Genomic DNA, 18,288 nt, shown 5'->3' on the forward strand with positions numbered 1-18,288 from the left:
CCATGAGCCCTCCGTGTGGGAGGGGCTGGGGGAAGAAGGGCCAGGCCAAAGGGCGGGGGCTGGGGGCTGCCAAGTGGGGGGAGGCCTGGACCATGTGTGGGATACACCCCACCTGCACACAGCCCACCCCATCCCCGCAGAGGAGCTGCGGGTACAGGCTTGCTGTGGTAGACACAACCTCCCCACCAGACACTTGCAGTGCCTCTCAGACACCCATGTCCCATGTCATGGGCACCAGGAGAGGACAGTGGACTGCAGGCATGGATGGATCAGGGTTCCCAAGGGTCTGCCTTATCCTCCACTCTTACTTATCCTGTGGCCACATGGCCAACACCAGGGTGCAAGCATAGCTCCTGGGCCCAGGGGAAGGAGAGCCCCGCCCCAGCATCAGTGTCCCCATCCAGGATCACTGGGGTGTCAGGTGGCCTTGCTGGGTCATGTACCCTTGTCATGCTGCAGGGCGGGGCTCCTGAAGACCCCACCTTGGTTGGACTGGAAGCTCCCTGGGCAGGGAGAACAGTGATGCTCACTTAGGATGGCGTCACAGTTCCCTAGTGCTGCTGGAACAGAAAGACCACACATGGGCAGCTTCAACAAGCAGAAATTTATTTTCTCATAGGTTAAGAGGCTGCAAATCTCAATTCAGGGCCCTGGCTCTAGGGGAAGGGTTTCTCTCTCTGCCGGCTCTGGGGGAAGGTCCTTGTTCCTTGCTTCCTCCGTGATCTTCATGTGATGTGGCATCTACCTTTCTCCATCTCTGCTTGACTTCTTTCTTGTTTAATCTGCTCCTTTTATATCTCAAAAGAGAATGACTCAAAACACACCCTATACTAATACTGGCTTATTAACATAACAAAGAAAGCCGATTCTCAAACGGGATTATAACTACGGGTATGTTGTTGGTGTGGGCGTTAGGATTACAACACATATTTTGGGGGGGGGGGCACAATTCAATCCTTAACAGCTGGGCCGGGACTGTGACCTTCAAGACCCCTGGGTCATTGAGTGGAGCCCAGCCTCGCCAAATGAAGGTCCAGACATCAGCTCTGAGCAGTAAATCCCAGCTGGGGAGCCTGGAAGGGCAAGGACAAGGACAAGGACAGGTCAGGTGGGTACAGGGGTGGGGTGGGGCACACCGGGAAGACCGGCAGCCATGGTCCAGGGAGTTTAGGGCTTGGGGGCGCTTCCTGTTCACCTGCCACCTTGCTATTTGCAAATAACCCCAGGTCTGGGGGTGAGAATCTTGCTGATTCGGGAAAAGGGTAGCTTGGGGCCCCCAGCTGCAGCAGCTGGTGAGGTGAGGGCAAACAACCTCTCCTGGCCTGACTTAGTACCGGGCACAGTGTGGGGGGGAAGTCTCAGCCCTGTACCCTGACCCCAGGGACACTGGCCAGGAAGTGCAGAAGCCAAGCTCTGTGGCCATGGCTCACCACAGGGAAAAAAGGTGAGGCTGGGATAGTGGCCTTCCCCCCAGGAGGCAGCACATCAAGTGGTATGGGGGGAGATGCAATTTGTAGTCCTGACTATGAGTGGGGGCTGCGTTTGCTCTGCAAGCCCATGTCCTGTTTGCTCTTGGGGGAGGCATGTTGAGGTAGCCTGGGGGAGATGGGTGCTAGTGCCCTCCAGCCCTGCACCGACAGAGCTGCTGTGCTGGCTAAATGGCTCATGGATCCTACAGGTGACACAGGACATTGCAGATAAGCTTTCAACAGACATCCTCAGGGGAGAACGGGGGTCTGTCTGCAGGCTCCTCAATGCCCGACAGTCGGCTCCCCAAAAATGGAGTCTGAAGACAGCCTGCCCCCCACCCACCTGTGCCTACCCCAGGAAGGGAGGGGAGGGGAGGTGTGAACAGAAGCCCCACTTGCTCAAAGTCCAGGTGTCTCACCAGTAGACCAGTCGGTGAGGCCCAAAGCACTGGCCCAAACTGGCAAGAACCTTCTGTGACCAGGGGAACAAGTAGGAATAAGAGCCCAGGACAGAGAAAACAGTTCAGCTGGCAGCCCAGCTCTTGGTGGCCTCCGGCCTGCATGCAGTCATCACCAGTGATATGGTCCGACAGCCTCCCTGGCCCCGACCACATCTGCAAGCCCAGTGAACACCCAGAGTACTCCAAGATGCTCAGCCAGTCACACAGAAGGCCCCCCCCCGAAACTCAGCAGGGACATCTGCACATGAATAGCTGTTCACTCATTACTTGAATTTTATAACAAAAGCATCCAAACCCGAAACAAACCCAGTGCCATTGAGTAGATTCCGACTCATAGTGACCCTGTAGGACAGAGTAGAATTACTCCATAGAGTTTCCAAGGAGCGCCTGGCAGATCTGAACTGCCGACTCTTCGGTTAGCAGCCGTAGCACTTAACCACTACACCGCCAGGGTTTCCAACAAAAGCACACGCTCATTATAAACACTTTGAACAAGACAGAAATGAACAATGAGAAGTCTTAACAATCCCAAGACTGATAACAGTCTGATGTATGTATTTCTGCAGATAAACTTTAAAAAAGGATCATGCCTTTATTCTTGCTGGGACATGTAGTCGGTGACAGATGGTACTCAGCTTCCTTGAAAGCTGAACAGGACCCACCCTGCAGGAAAGAAACACTCAGGTGGAGACACACCGGAGCTCAGACGACTTGGACTCAGATCCGGCTCCCCGGGCAGTTCCTGGCACTCACAGGCCTCTTCCGGGAGCAGCAGATGCTACTCCCACCTTGTGCTTCAACTTTATACTGGACAAAGAGTCATTATTTCCCTTCTGGTTTCCAGCTGTGGTGGCTCCGTTACAAAGGCACCCAAACCTCAAAGCTGTAAATGTAGAGCCTCACTTGCTTCTCACGGTTCACGGACTTCGTCTCTGCAGACCAAGCTGATCCGCACGCAGAACGAGGGCCCTCCTTTCTTTTTTTCCAACAGGAAAACCAGTTTTTTCCAACACCTTTTGTTGAATAAATTATCCATTTACCATATGCTAAAACCCCATGCGTAACACATCCATTTTGGCCTTTGATTCTGCTCCCTGACCCATCAGTTACCCCCTATACTGACCCTTTCGGTAGTTTTCAGCGAAGGGGTGGCATTAAAATGTCTCCAGCTGTAAAACTCTGGAGTCTTAAGGTGGTCAGGGTAGGGACTCACCATGAATCATCGTACACACACAAGGCCCGCCATGTGGGAGGCGGCTGTGATGAAAAGGACAGTTAGTGTCTGTTCAGGGCAATGGCAGACCTTGCACATACCTCCTGGGGATGGGCGAAGCATCCACTTTCGGGGCTGCCAGCCTCCTCAAAAGGCATCCTCGGTTTCAGGTAGATCACACAGGCCCCAGGAGCCCCTGGATGAGGCCTGCGCCAACAAGCGCGCCTGGCCCCCAGGCTCTGGGAGGTGGTGTGTCTGAGATTGCCTGCTGCAGGGATTCCACGCAGAGGCCATCAAGACCTGCTCTACTGGGCAGGGACCCCAGAAGGAGCCCAGAGGCAGCAAAACAGCTGGGGCGGCAGGCAGGGGTGCCCCACGGTAAAACAGCTGCAAGCCACTACCCAGGACAGGAGACGGTGGATGGATGGCCAGGGGCCCGTAGAGGGGTCCAGAGAAGGGGACACTGAGCTGTGAGTCCTGCAACTGGCGTTTGTGTTTCATTCTACGATTCTGAAACCAAGTTTTTATCTGTGGGAAACAAACCAGGCAGGGGTGAGAACAGACCGCCCCCGTTCACCCAGCCTCCCCTCCCCCCCCACCCCCATGGCCTACTCACCTGCACCTCAGTCAGGTGCATCTCTTTGGCCAGCTTCTTCCGCTCCTGGGGGCCCAGGTACTGGTGAAGCTTGAAGGCGCTCTCCAGGGTGCTGATCTGAGCTGTAGTGAAGGCCGTACGCACCCGGGGAGCCCGCAAAGGGTCTGGCTCCTTGTTCAGCCCTGGAACGGGAAGATGGGTGAGAGTCTACCCACCTGGGACATGCTCCCCGCTATGTGAAAGTTGCCCTGAGCTTCGGGGTTACTTGGGCAGCAGACGCAGCGGCCAAAGGTGGATGGGCAGCCCCTGTGTCCCTGAAGCAGGGGCAGCTCCAGTTTCTCTCCTTACTCCACCATTCCAATATCCTGCTCAGTCTCCCAGCTCAAGGGTGGAGGGGGTCCAGAGCAGGACATGTGTATTGGAGGAAGGAGACAAAGGTTAGAGTGGTTTGGGCTGAGAGGGGCAGTCCTGGTGCAGATTCCACCAGCCAGTGCCCCAACCCAGAGCCACCCTCACTCACATCCCTCCAGAAAGCAATTTCTTTTCCCTGCAGCCAATTCACCAGATGAGGACAGATGGGGCAGAGCAAGAGGGACTTTCCGGGGAGGGTCCACTACGTACAAAAGCCTGGGGCACCCAGAGAGCCAAGGGGAGGTCAACCTTTCTCATCGACTTGTTCACATTTGGATTTAGTCAGGAGCCAAGGCAGACACCCATTAACCTGGACCTGCTGTGGGTCTTTGCAATAAATATTTCACTTCACCCAAGTATGAAATTATTCCAAACGAATCACTCAAACTTTAAAAAAAAAATTAAAAATCATAGATACCAATCTCATTGTTGACCAAGTAGGACTTTAAACCTAAAAACAATGGATTAAATTACAATGGACTAGAAAACAAACAGCAAAAAATCTTGTCAGCACATAACAAAGGGTTAGATAAGGATTATGGAGCCGCTGGCCAGGCCCCCAGGCGAGACTCCCAGGCACAGAAATGCAAAGGTGGCCTCTTGGTCTGCAGCCCAGCCCCAGCGGCCACTTCAATCACACCCATGGAGCATTCTTAAAATGCCAAGATTCCAGGTCTGCTGAGAACGGGCTCAAGTTTGGAGCCAAGTGAAGACCCCCTTCATTTTGGGGGTCAACGATGACCTCTCTGCATTGGCCAGTCTCACAGCTTTAGAAGCAACGGTCTTTCCCAGTGACCCGGGTCTCAAGGGCTCAGTGTAGAAGCTTGAGGACCACATGCACAAAGACACCGGAGCCACCGTGCGTGACAGGGATAGCTGGGAGACAAGCTGCCCTCTGGGTGTGGGGTGGGGTAATTTCACGAGGACAAGTTACTGGAGTGCCCTCGGGCAGCAGGCCTGGGCTGGACGTAGCTGGGAACTGGGAAGATGCTGTGGCTGGCAGAGGGCCGAGGCAGGGCAGGGCTTGCAGGGCTGGTACCATAGAGGTGCCTGCAGGTGGCTTCCCTCTGAGGGGAAGCGCTCGCTCGCTCACTCACTCACTCACAAGGGGACATCATCACTGCCCTGTAAAAACCACCGAGTGGACAGGGTGTGTTCGTGTGTTCCTTGCCTTGCAAGAACCTCCCCAACGCCCACTCCGATCTGGGAAGGACCTTCCCCTTCAAGACCTACCAGCCACAGGTGTCCCTCGCACACGCAGATCTGGGGTCTTAGCCCCATCGATGGCCATGTTCTGAGGGGGCTCCCCTCTGCTGGGCACCCAGACGGGGGCAGTTAAGCCCCTCCAAGAGATCTCGCTGGGCCTGGACGTGCATATTGGCCCCGAGTGGCTGCTCTGGGCTAGCCAGTCCACGGAGAAGAAACTGGAGTGTGGTTTGTGGCCCTGGTGCAGGTCGGAGGAGGGAGGCATGGCCGGTCAGGCGGAGGATTTGCCGAGGACTGGATAAGTGACGGGGCTACTCAGAGGATCCCCCGAAGGCCAGGGGACCACGCAGAACACTCACAGAGGGCCAGACAAAGAAGATCCCCCAGGGCCGGGGGGCCACGCAGAGGATGAGAGTGGAGCTGGACCGGTGAGCCGGGCTGGGCACAGGATCCACTGTGGGCAGATGGGGCCGGGGGGCCACACAGAAAATGGAAGAGGATTGGACACGTTGGCCAGGCCCAGCACAGGATCTGCCTGGGGCTGAGGAGGGCCGGGCTGAGTTTATAAACGAGGGTGGGGGGGTGGTGGGGGGGAGAAGGGTCGGTTTGCTTAGGAGGCTGCAAATCCCCCAGATAAGGAGTACCTAATTGCCTTCATTGAGAAGCACAAAGGAGGCCATTCACACCTCCCTCGGCTCCAAGATGTCTGGGGGAGGGCGGGGCTGCTGCCCAGCCCGCTGAGGGTTTGGGGACCTGTTACATCCTTTCATCTGCCCTAGCCGTGAGGAAGGGGAGGAGTGGCTGCCTCCTATAGGGCCGCCCAGCCCCCCCTTGCCCCGAGCGGCGCTAAGCGGTGGGGGCAGGAAGTTCTGCTTCTCCAGCCCCCCTCCCCAGCTGGGACTGCAGGGCGGCTGGGGGGAGATGACAGAGGTTTCAGTTTGGAAGAGGTGCCCCGCTGACCGAGGAGAAGGCAAGCACGGCTCTGTGTCCGCTCGCCGGCTGTCTGGCTGGGGAGGGAAGGACCCCTGTGGCTCCGGCTGGCCCTCCCTCGGCGCCGACTCGCGCCGCCCTAGCCCGGGCCATAGGCCTGGCCCCACCGCAGGGGCTAACTCGGTGCTAGTGGCGCCGCCTTCGGATCTGCCACGCCTGCGCAGCAGGGAGGGCGGGTTACTGGCCCCGGTGCGGACGGCTCCCCGGGGTAAGGGGGCGCCGGGCCACCGCGCTCTGCCGCGGTCCCGACCTCTGCTTTAGCCACGCGGCCGCTCCCCAGGTAGCAGGCCGCCCCGCGTGTCCCCGCCTTGCTGTGCTAGCCGGCACTCCTTGTGGGAGACAGGCCACGTAGGCCTCCCCCATCCCAGCCCGCCCCCGGCGACTGCTTCACTCCGAACTCTCCTGCGTCCACGTTCCGGGCGCCGCGCTGGCCTGGGGAAAGCGGACGGCAAAATCGCCGCCGCCCGAGAGAGGCGACAACGCAGCCAGCGGGGTCCAGCGCGGTGGGCGCCCATTGCCTCGCTCTCCCCGCTACTCCCACATCACTAGCTTCTCTCTGCTCCTTCCTGCCGGCTTCCCGCCCCCAACCTGTGCCGGGGGTGACCCGTGCTGGATCGCATCTGTTGCTCCCCGACGATGGCCACGGCGAGGCAATGCCTCGGGAGCCCGCCGGGAGCGGCCCTGGGTGCACCTCAGGGCGCACGGAGTCCTGGGGCGCTCGTACTGCTGCTCCTCCCCCCTCCCCCCACCAGCGGACGTAAGCAGTGTGTCCTCCACACCCACTCACCTGGTGGATAGCAAAGGCCCTCGGTACTCCCCTGGCCATACACCCTCAACCTCCACCCCCGGAGCCTGTCGGGCTACAGGGGAGAGGGAAAAAAACGAGGTCTGGGAGCCCGCTGGTCGCCCTGGTCGGGCCCCCCATTTGGGCCTTCCTCAGGGGCCTTGGCCGCCCAGCCTTTGGTCACTGCTTCTGCAGGGGTGCGCTGGGGAAGGCTTGGACCTGCCTCTGGGAGGGAGGTCTGAGAGGCTCTGAGGGTAGCAGCCCCCCTCCCCGCAATAATTGCTCAATGTGCACTGAACAGGCTAGAGAAGCACCGGTAAAAAGGAACACTTGTTGAACATTTTTGCCATGTTCAAAAGCACTTATTACATGAAAACAGCATATACCACACTTTGTGAAACTCAGTCAACGTTCATTTCTCTAAGGGCCAGCGTTTCTTGGCCCCTTGGCCCCCGTGCCTGTAGAGCCAGCTCTACCAAGTGATGCCCGTGAGGGGGGGTGTGGGGTTCTGGTGCTCCTCTGACACTGCTCCTGCTTCCACCTTCCTACCTGTGCACCTGAGGTCCTAGCCCCTCCTTGCTCTCTGGCAAACACCTTCATTTGCCTGAACTGGCCACCTGCCCCGAACAGAGGGAAGAAATTTGCTCAAGGGTCCCACCTCAGTCTGCAGGTACCCTCAGGTCTACTCAGCGGGGTGTGGGGGCCTCTCCTGACTGAGCTCCCCACAATCTCTTACCATCAGGGTGGTCTCCTGTCACCCCATCAGCACTCCTCATCACAGTCCCCCCTTGCCTCCACACATACCCTGGGTGTTCCCTTCTCCCCACGAGCTGATGGCCAAGGCCTGTTTGCTTACTTGGCCTCCCAGCAGTGTCGTGGACTGACCGGGCCCTCCCCTGCCCAGCTCCTGGGCCCCCTTGCACCAGCGTTCTACTGCTCTAGGCCCCTTTGCCCACCATTCCTCCAAATGATTAAATGTAGGCTGGAAAATTAAAAAAACAAACAAACATAGGCTGGAGCCTTTGCTCCACAGACGCAGACCTCCTTGCCCGGATAGCAGCTCAGACCTGGTGGCTTCAGCCCAGACCCATCTCCTGAACCCCACACCTGCACACTGGTGTGGGCTCCATAGAGCCTGCCGGAGCCATGTTTCAGCAGGGTGACGGCTGAGCCCAGCCTCCCACTCGCAATGTGGGATGATGCCTGCACTCGGGAGGGGTGAGCCCTGGGCTTCAGGCCTCCCTAACTAATCCCCGCTCTACTCCCCCTGGCTCCACAGACACCTTCTCAAATTGTGTTCATGATTTGGAAGCAACTCCCACCCCTAATATACAACACTTCTAAAGTCAGACTTCCCACTCAAACCTTTTCTTCCCAGGGGCCTGTCCTCCATCCATCCAGGTGCCCCCTGGACACCTCACTCTACAACCCCTTCTCCACATTGACTGGCTGTACCACTGCCCACCCTGCCCTTCTCACTTCAGCCCACAGCTGTGTGCCCCCATCATCACTGGGGAGGGGGTGGGTCTTGCTTCTCCCTCCTGCTGCAGGTCAGGTTCTCTCCTTCACGCTCCCCTCCACACCCCCACTTCCCCTCATGGCCTTCCTCCCCTTCCCTTAGGCTCCACTCCTTGTTCCAGGGCTCCCTGACTCCTTTGTCCTCCTCCTGAAATGACACAATCTGAGTGTGTAGGGGAGCAACGTATGGACAACCCCAACCCGGCTGGGCTGAGACTCTGTGAAGAGATGACCCGGTGGGTTGAAGGGTCTCGAATTCTGAAAGGGTGAGTGGGATGAGGCGGAGCCCACGCAGCCCACCTGTGCGGGAAGCTTCGGGCTGGACCTTAGAGTGGATCCTGGGGTGACCTGTCTACCTGACTGGGTTTCCTGTCTGCTGAGTGAGGTCCCAGGCTCAGGCCTTCTGTTCTGGGGGGAAGCATCAGGAACCCGTCCCACCTCAGCCCCATTAGGCCCCACTTCTGCCCATCCTCTGAGGCTGCAAGGATGCAGGCTTGGGGACACCTCCCTCCCCCTTCACTGGGGGCTGGCAGGGAGGCTGGGCCCCGGGGACCAAACCTAAGGGGTCTTGGGGGAGGTGGGAATGGTCTGGGAAGCTAGGAGATGCTAGAGGACACAACCCAACCAGCTGACGGGGCCACAGGAGAGGAGTGAGGCAGGAGGGTCCTGTCCAGCCTGCCTGAGGTTAGAATCCACTTTCCAGGTAAACAGGACACACTTCAAATACTGCCCCACAGTACACAGCAAGCCCCCCATGAACTCCCTTGGGATTTGGGAACATTTAAAACACCATCTATTGGTGGGACACTATGTAGGAGACATCACAGTGAGAGGAATGGATATAAAAGAGGCTACACTTGGGAGATAAACAAGCCAAGTCCCTGGGTGGTGCAAACGGGCAACGTGCTTGGCCGTCAACTGGAAGGCTGAAGTTTGAGTCCACCCAGAGGTGCCTTGCAAGAAAGCCCTGGTTACTTCCAAAAAATCAGCCACTGAAAACCCTATAGAGCAGTTCTACTCTGACACACACGGGGCTGCCAGGTGTGTCAGAGCAGAACTTTGTTTTGTGTTTTTCTTTTTAGTTTTGAACTTAGTTACTTCAGTTCCATTTTCAGGGATAAATGTGGACATCAGAGGGCACACAGACAGCAGGACCAATGAAAGAAGAGAAAGAAACGTAGCTTGTCCTGAGATAGGAAGCCCTGGTGACGCAGTGGTTAAGAGTTTCACTGCTAACCAAAAGGTCGGCAGTTCAATCCACCTGCCGCTCCTTGGAAACCCTATGGGGCAGTTCTACTGTCAGCCTATAGGGTTGCTATGAGTCGGAACTGATGGCAGTGGGTTTGGTTTTTGGTTTTTCTTATAACCAATATATCAAATCTCTGGAAAAAGCCAAAACTTTACATGGGGCCAGACTTTAGATGGGTCAGGGACAAGGACACGCAGGCGACTGCTATGAGTAATTCCGTACCATCTGATTCCAGCCAATTGGCCTCCAACCAGAAATCACACAGCATCTAGGAGACCCCGGTTTTACGGGATGTACAGGGGCCAAATGATGATGAAGAGAGTTACAGGTCCTAGTGGAGGCTGGACTCGATCCTGCAGAGGGTGGCGCTAAGCCAGGTCTCTGAGGCTGCCCGGGGGGGAGGGGGCAGGCCCCACGGCAGGGACAGAGCAGCTCCGACAGGCGGCAGCAGCTACCTCTGCTCTAGGCTGGCAGGGACAGGCAGTGTGCACAGCTGGAGGGCAAGGTGCCTTGTCAGCCCAAAGGAACAAGAGGATCTTGGTGGCCAGAAACCAGGAAAGGGGCGGGCCAGGTAGCTGGCCAGGCTAAGTTCGGCACCTGCTGCATGTCGGGGAGGGGGGGTGGGGAACGGGACAAACCGTTGGCGCCTAAGTGGGCAGCCAGCGAAAAGAATGGAATGTGTTTGTGTGTGTATCAGTCACACATCAGAACAAATGCACACCGCTGGCCAGTGGGCACCTCTCAGCACACCACAAAGTACCCTAAAAAAGGGGATGGGGGAACGAGGTGTAACACCAGGACAAGGCTGCCTGGCGAAAACCCTAGCTGACCGGCCACCACACAACAGAGGCAGTGAGGCTCAATCTCACCAGTCACAGGTCAAGGACGAGGCACTTCTGTAGAAACAGTCATTAACAAGTGTGAATGGGCTGACCGAGAGGCTCCAAGCACACAAGGTGACACCAATCCGAGCAGATCCTAGGAGACCCCACATGGGGTTGTCTCCTGCAGACCCGGGCTCCAGTGAGGGGTGGGGGCGGTGCCCTGTCCTGTCTGCCTTAGACCACCTCCCTGGCCTGGGCTCTGCCCTTCAGGGTGTGTGGCAGGAGCCTGTGTTTGCAAGCAGCTGGGGCTCCACCCCCAGCAGGTTTTGGAGCCTCCCAAAGGCAGCAGCAATGCAGCCCTGCAAGGTAAAGGAGTGTGCCTGAAACGAGGAGATGCTCAGGTTGGGGTCTTCTGGATTCGATTTCTCCCGGCTGACTCCCAGGACCTGCTCAGGCTCTCATTCCTGGAGCTGCCAGCTGTCCACATGCCGATGAACGGTGGTTCAGCATCCGCAGAAACGGGTGTGGGGGAGGGGCTGCAACCCCTGGGGAACTGGGCCCTCCCGAGGACGAGCCAGCAGTGACGCTGACACCGCCTACCTTGAGCTATGTGGCCTGGGGCAAAGCTCTCAGGCCCGGAACGGGCCCCCGCAGTTACAGAGAGGACGGAGCAATCCGCAGTGTATTGTAATGCAAACACATTATCTCCACCCAGGAGAGCGGGATTTCAGAAACCTCCACCTCCTGCCGACCCCACCCGCACTCCAAGCCGAGGAGTGGCCCGGGGTGGGGCCTGCAATCAGGACTTTGAAGATGCTCCCCGAGATTCTGATGAGGCCCAGCTCAGGACTCAACGGCCCAGGCCCACCTGGGCAACGGCTTGGCAGCGGTTGTCCCGGGCCCATCCTCTTCCTGGGGCACAGAGGGGCCTTACCTCAAGTGACACTGTAGGCTCCTTTCCTTCTTGGCACCCCCAGGTCGATCGCGGCCAAACGGTTCAAGGTCGGGTGAGGCTGCCGTAGGGCTTCGGGAAGACCCTACCCAAGACCTGGGCCAAGTGGACCCAGGGTGGCCAGGAGGGCCTTGGGCTCCAGCCCGAGAATGCTCACTTATCCAGACCCACCCCTGCCCCCATTCACTGGCTCCCCAGGGAGGTCCCGAGGCTATTCACCTACTGGCTGGTCTGGCCCTGAAAGACCTTCTGGTAGCTGGGGCCTGGTGTAGCCCTGGGAACACTGGGACGCCGCCAGGGAGCCGTGAACCTGCAGCCTTTCCCCCTTGGAGACCGGCCTCGGAAGGGAGGTTCTGATCAGCATGCCTGTTTGGGGGATCCCAGCCTGGAGCCACATTTGGGCGCACTTCTTGGTGAGCGCTGCTTGTTTCAGGCCGCAGCAGCCAGAGCCCTCAGGGGCCCCTCTCCAGAATATGGAGGCATTTAACCTTGTCTCGACCTTCGCGCAAGCCCAGACACCAGGCCCGCCCCCCGCCTCCGGGCAGGCCCTCCCCGCAGGGGGTCTTTCCGGCCAGGGCGCGGATCTACACAGCTAACAGGCGCACGTGGAAAACAACCTTTTATTGAAAGTACTGGGCTTGGAATAGGAGAGGGCCACAAGAAGGGCTCAGGGCGGAGGACTGGGGTATCGGGTGGCCTCACTCCCGCAGGCCCCCCAAGACACCCCTCTCGGCGGAGGCGTTTCCCAGGATGAAGCCCACCGCCAGAGACACGGTTTGGTCAAAGGACCCGCGTAGCTGCTCCACGTGCTGGTTCAGAGTCAGCAGTTGGTCGCGCAGCGGGCCCAGGGTGGCCGCGATGTGGCCCAGGTGCCCCAGGGTTTCCAGAAGGGCGTCGTTCAGCGACGAGGGAGCGCGAGGGGGCGCGCGCTCCCCATGGCGGCCAGGCAGCGGGCCCGGGTACCCCTCGGTGGGGGTTGGTGCCGACGACGGGGAGCTGGGGGCGCGGGAGGGCGCAGGCTCCTGGGGGAGGCCGGGGAGCGGGTCCGCGCCCTCTAGGGCGCGGGGGGGAGTGAAAGTGGCTGCTGGGCCGAGTGTCGGCGGCGGCGGGGAATCCGGGGCGCGGGGCGCGTCCGCAGACTTCAGCGGGGACGGGCTGAACCTGAGCGTCCAGGTGTGTTCTGCGTCGTGGTCGCGGTCGGCCAGCAGCAGCGAGGCATCTGGGAACGCGGAGCGGAGGTCGGGTCCCCCAACCTGGGTGCAGTGCCCGCCCCGCCCCCTCCTCCCGGGTCCCCCCGTCCCCTCCCCCTCCCGGGGTGGCCGGTCCCGCAGCAGTACCTGGCTCGTTAGGGGCAGGGGCGGGCGCGGGCGCGGGCGCTCTGGAGGCTGGGCGGCGGCCGCGCGGGGGGCGTCCGGGCCCTGGGGAGCGGCGGCGGCCGCGCCTATGCCCGTGGTCGCCCAGCAGCGCCATGAGCTCGCGAATCTGCGCGTCGAAGGGCCCCGGGGGCTGGCCTTGCGCGTCGCGGACTTTATCCTTGAGGAATTTGTAGCGGCGACGGCACTGCGCGGGCGTGCGCCGCACTTGCTGGCGGGCCAGCGCGGCCGACACACGGCGGTAGGTGGGCAGCGCCTGGCGGCGGTCCAGCAGCAGCGAGCGCCACACGGCCGGCTCCAGCAGCGTGGCCAGCAGCAGCTCCGTCTCCCGGGCGCTCCAGGGCGTGCGCTGTGCCGAGCCGGGCGACACGGGTAACACCGGCGCCGCTAGCGCGCCGGGCGGAGTTCCCGGGACGTCCCCGGCCGGCCACGGCTCGTGTTCCGGGCTGCCCGGCGACAACGGCTCAGGGGTCGCGAACGGGGCGGGCGGGGCTGGCCGTCGGGGCCGGAGCAGCATCCTGAGACCGGGGCGGGCGGGGCGCCAGCTGGGCTCGGATCGCCGGGTGCGGGGTCAGAACCTGGAGGCGGGCGCCGCACGTGCCGCCCACACGCGTTCTGACGACCTGCGCGGCCGCCTGCCCGCCCCCGGAGCGGGTCTACGCGTCCCGCCCACCCCGGGACCGCCCCTCGCGTCCCGCCCCCGCCCCGACGGGCCTGGCTCCTCGGAAGCTCCCCGCAAGGTGTAGCTTGGTGCTTTCTGGCTCCCTCATTTTCCTCCCCTTCTCGCAGGGCGGGGTCCTTCCTGGTGGGGAAGACCCTCCAAAACAATAGCGATTGCATTTTAAAACCTTTTTAATTGACGTAAGACATAATTTGGCAAAGTGGGTGAGGCATACGGTTGTTATTTTATTGTGGTGAAGATATACACACCAGAACATCGACCACCTTTACAATCCGGTGATGTCGGTTACGTTCTGTATGTATGTTGTGCCGTAATCGCTGTCCTTTTTCAAAACATTCCACCAAACAAGAACCCCCTCCTTTCCCTCCCTCCCTCCCCCACCGGTAACCATTAACAATTTTTGGTTTCTACATATTTACTTATTTCATATAAGTGAGGTCATACAGTGCTTGTCCCTTTGCGACGGACTTACTTTGCTCGGGATGTCTTCATGGTTCACCTGCGTTGTGGCGTGCATCAGGACTTCATTTCCCTTTATGGCTGCAAAATATTTCGTTGTGTGTATACACCACATGTTGTTTATCCATTCATCCGTTAATGGTTGTGGTTGTTTCCGACGACTTCTGTCTGTTGTGAAAAGTGCTGCAGTGAACGTGGGTGTACAGGTTTGTTTGCCTTCCTGCCTTCACTTTTTCTGGGTATCTACCTAGGCTTTGGAAACCCTAGTGGCGTAGCAGTTAAAAGAGCTACGGCTGCTATTCAAAAGGTTGGCAGTTCGAATCCACCCGGTGCTCCTTGGAAACTCTATGGGGCAGTTCTCCTCCTCCTCCAGGGTCCCTGTGAGTCGGAATGGACTTCACCAACAGGTTTGGTTTTTTTTCGGGGGGAGGGGGGAGGTTAGCTACAATTGGAATTCCTGGGTCATATGGTAGTTCTTTTAGCAAATTTTTGAGGAACTGTCAAACTCTTTTCCACAGCGGCTGTACCATTTTACATTTCACCAGCAAGGGATAAAAGTTCCAGTTTCTCCATAATTTTTAACGTGTGCTAGCTCTTTAGCCCACCTAGAATGCTCCCGTGAGCCTCTTCCCTGACAGTGTCCCCTAAGAGGTGACTGGTGTTTTGCCGTCTGTCACCGCAGGTCAGGTGGAATCACACAGAAGGCACGTGTTGGTCGCTGGCCTGTTCTCTTTGCCTAGTTTTCCGTGTGTTCTACTGTTGGTGAACTTTGGGTTTGTTTCCAGTTTGGGGCTGTTTTGAGTAAGGCTGCTTGCGTATTCTTGTACACGTCTTTGTGAAGACAGCCCTTATTTCTCATGAATCTACACGCAGGGCTGAAATAGCTGTGTGTTGGGACAGCTTGTGTTCAGCTTTACTAGATTCGGCTAACTAGTTTCCCAGATGGTCTCACTGCCTTAGGATCCCAACCAGCGCCCCCAAAATGCAGCAGCCTGCATTCTTGACAACACTTGGTCTTGTCAGTTTTCTAGCTTGGGTGTTTCTGCTGGGCGAGTGATGTGTCTTATTGTGGTTTTAATTTGTGTTTCCCTAATGGCTAATAATGTGCTCACTGGGTACTGGGATAGCCCTTTCCGTGAAGGTGCTTTCCAAACCTTTGCCCATTTTAAAATGGGCAGCTGGCTTTTGATTACTGATATAAAAAAAAAAAATGTGATTACCGATATAGGAGTTCTTTATTCTTGATTGAGTCCTTTGCTGGATATATGTTTTGTAAATATTTTCTCCCAGACTGTGGCTTGCTTTTTCAAACTTTTTTTTTTTTTTAATTTTCATTGTGCTTTAAGTGAAACTTTACAAATCAAGTCAGTCTCTCACACAAAAATTTATATACACCTTGCTATATACTCTTAATTGCTCTCCCCCTAATGAGGCAGCCAACTTCTTCCCTCCACTCTCTCTTTTCCTGTCCATTCCACCAATTTCTAACCCCCCTCTGCCCTCTCATCTCCCCTCCAGACAGGAGATGCCCACGTAGTCTCATGTGTCTGCTTGAGCCAAGAAGCTCACTCCTCACCAGTATCACTTTCTTTCCTATAGTCCAGTCCAATCCCTGTCTGAAGAGTTGGTTTTGGGAATGGTTCTTGTCTTGGGCTAAGGGAAGGTCTGGGGACCATGACCTCTGGGGTCCTTCTAGTCTTAGTCAGACCATTAAGTCTGGTCTTTTTATGAGAATTTGAGGTCTGCATCCCACTGCTCTCCTGCTCCCTCAGGGGTTCTCTCTTGTGTTCTCCGTCAGGGCAGTCATCGGTCACAGCCAGACACCATCTAGTTCTTCTGGTCTCAGGCTGATGTAGTCTCTGCTTTATGTGGCCCCTTCTGTCTCTTGGGCTCATAAGTACCTTGTGACTTTGGTGTTCTTCACTCTCCTTTGCTCCAGGTGGGTTGAGACCAATTGATGCATCTTAGATGGCCGCTTGCTAGCGTTTAAGACCCCAGCTGCCACTCTCCAAAGTGGGATGCAGAATGTTTTCTTAGTATATTTTATTATGCCAGTTGACCTAGATGTCTCCTGAAACCACGGTCCCCAAACCCCTGCCCCTGCTACACTGGCCTTCAGAGCATTCAGTTTACTCAGGAAACTTCTTTGCTTTTGGTTTAGTCCAGTTGTACGGACCTTTCCTGTATTGGGTGTTGTTTTTCCCTTCACCTAAAATAGTTCTTTTCTGCTATCTAATTACTGAATACCCCTCTCCCTCCCTCCCTCCCTCCCCACTCTCCTAACCATCAAAGAATATTTTCTTCTCTGTTTAAACTATTACTTGAGTTCTTACAGTAGTGGTCTCATACAATAGTTGTCCTTTTGCAACTGACTGATTTCGCTCAGCATAATGCCTTCTAGATTGCTCCGTGTTATGAAATGTTTCACTGATTAATCATTATTATTTATCGGTGCGTAGTATTCCATTGTGTGACTATACCATAATTTATTTATCCATTCCTCCGTTGATGGGCACCTTGGTTGCTTCCATCTTTTTACTTTTGTAAACAGTGCTGCAATAAACATGTGTGTGCGTATATCTGTTCGTGTAAAGGCTCTTATTTCCCTAGGATATATTCCTAGGAGTGGGATTGCTGGATGGTATGGTAGTTCTATTTCTAGCTTTTTAAGGAAGCCGCAGATCGATTTCCAAAGTGGTTGTACCATTTTACATTCCCACCAGCAGTGTATGAGTGTTCCAGTCTCTCCACAGCCTCTCCAACATTTATTATTTTCTGTTTTTTGGATTAATGCCAGCTTTGTTAGAGTGAGATGGAATCTCATTGTAGTTTTGATTTGCGTTTCTCTAATGGCTAATGGTCATGTGCGTTTCCTCATGTATGTGTTAGCTGCCTGAATGTCATCTTTAGTGAGGTGTCTGTTCATATCCTTTGCCCATTTTTTAATTAGGTTATTTGTCTTTTTGTTGTTGAGTTTTTGCGGTATCATGTAGATTTTAGAGATCAGTCGCTGATTGGAAATGTCATAGCCAAAAACTTTTTCCTAGTCTGTAGGTAATCTTTTTACTCTTTTGGTGAAGTCTTTGGATGAGCATAGGTGTTTGATTTTTAGGAGCTCCCAGTTACCTAGTTTCTCTTCTGCATTGTTAGTAATGTTTTGTATATGGTTTATGCCATGTATTAGGGCCCCTAGCACTGTCCCTGTCTTTTCTTCCATGATGTTTATTGTTTTAGATTTTATATTTAGGTCTTTGATCCATTTGGAGTTAGTTTTTGTGCATGGAGTGAGGTATGGGTCTTGTTTTCATTTTCTTGCAGATAGATATCCAGTTATGCCAGCACCATTTGTTAAAGGGAAACCCTGGCGGCGTAGTGGTTAAGTGCTACAGCTGTTAACCAAGAGGTTGGCAGTTCCAATCCACCAGGCACTCCTTGCAAACTCTGTGGGGGAGTTCTACTCTGTCCTATAGGGTCGCTATGAGTTGGAATCTACTTCAAGGCAGTGGGTTTGGTTTTTTTTGTGTTTTTTAAAGAGACCGTCTTTTCCCCATTTAACTGATTTGGGGCCTTTGTGAAATATCAACTGCTCATATGTGGATGGATTTGTGTCTGGATTCTCAGTTTGTTCCATTGGTCTATGTATCTGTTGTTGTACCAGTACCAGGCTGTTCTGACTGCTGTGACAGTGTAATAGGTTCTAAAATCAGGTAGTGTGAGGCCTCCTGCTTTGTTCTTCTTTTTCAGTGATGCTTTACTTGTTTGGAGCCTCTTTCCCTTCCATATGAAGTTGGTGGTTTGTTTCTCTATCTCGTTAAAAAATGTTGTTGGAATTTGGATCAGAATTGCATTGTACATATAGACCAGTTTTGGTAGAATAGACATTTTTACAATGTTAAGTCTTCCTATCCATGAGCAAGGTATGTCTTTCCACTTATGTAGGTCTCTCGGTTTCTTGTAGTAGCATCTTGTAGTTTTCTTTGTATAGGTCTTTTACGTCTCTGGTAAGATTTATTCCTAAGTATTTTATCTTCTTGGAGCTACTGTAAATGGTATTGATTTGGTGATTTCCTCTTCGATGCTCTTTTTGGGTGTAGAGGAATCC

General features: G+C 55.7%; 2 protein-coding genes across 2 annotated transcripts; both read right to left on the reverse strand.

The window, feature by feature from the left end:
* Positions 1-3,290: 3,290 nt before the first annotated feature.
* On the reverse strand, positions 3,291-5,620 carry VENTX (VENT homeobox). The gene is made up of 3 exons (XM_003419697.1): positions 5,383-5,620; positions 3,760-3,920; positions 3,291-3,671 (listed from the first exon to the last, which is right to left on the reverse strand). The coding sequence occupies exons 1-3, from the start codon at positions 5,618-5,620 to the stop codon at positions 3,291-3,293; spliced, it is 780 nt and encodes a 259-aa protein (XP_003419745.1).
* A 6,750-nt stretch (positions 5,621-12,370) lies between these two features.
* UTF1 (undifferentiated embryonic cell transcription factor 1) lies at positions 12,371-13,571 on the reverse strand. The gene is made up of 2 exons (XM_064269893.1): positions 13,010-13,571; positions 12,371-12,891 (listed from the first exon to the last, which is right to left on the reverse strand). Exons 1-2 carry the CDS (start codon positions 13,560-13,562, stop codon positions 12,371-12,373), a joined length of 1,074 nt encoding a protein of 357 aa, XP_064125963.1. The 5' UTR covers positions 13,563-13,571.
* Positions 13,572-18,288: the final 4,717 nt, after the last annotated feature.

This window comes from Loxodonta africana, chromosome 16 (assembly GCF_030014295.1).
Source record: "Loxodonta africana isolate mLoxAfr1 chromosome 16, mLoxAfr1.hap2, whole genome shotgun sequence".
NCBI lineage: Eukaryota > Metazoa > Chordata > Mammalia > Proboscidea > Elephantidae > Loxodonta > Loxodonta africana.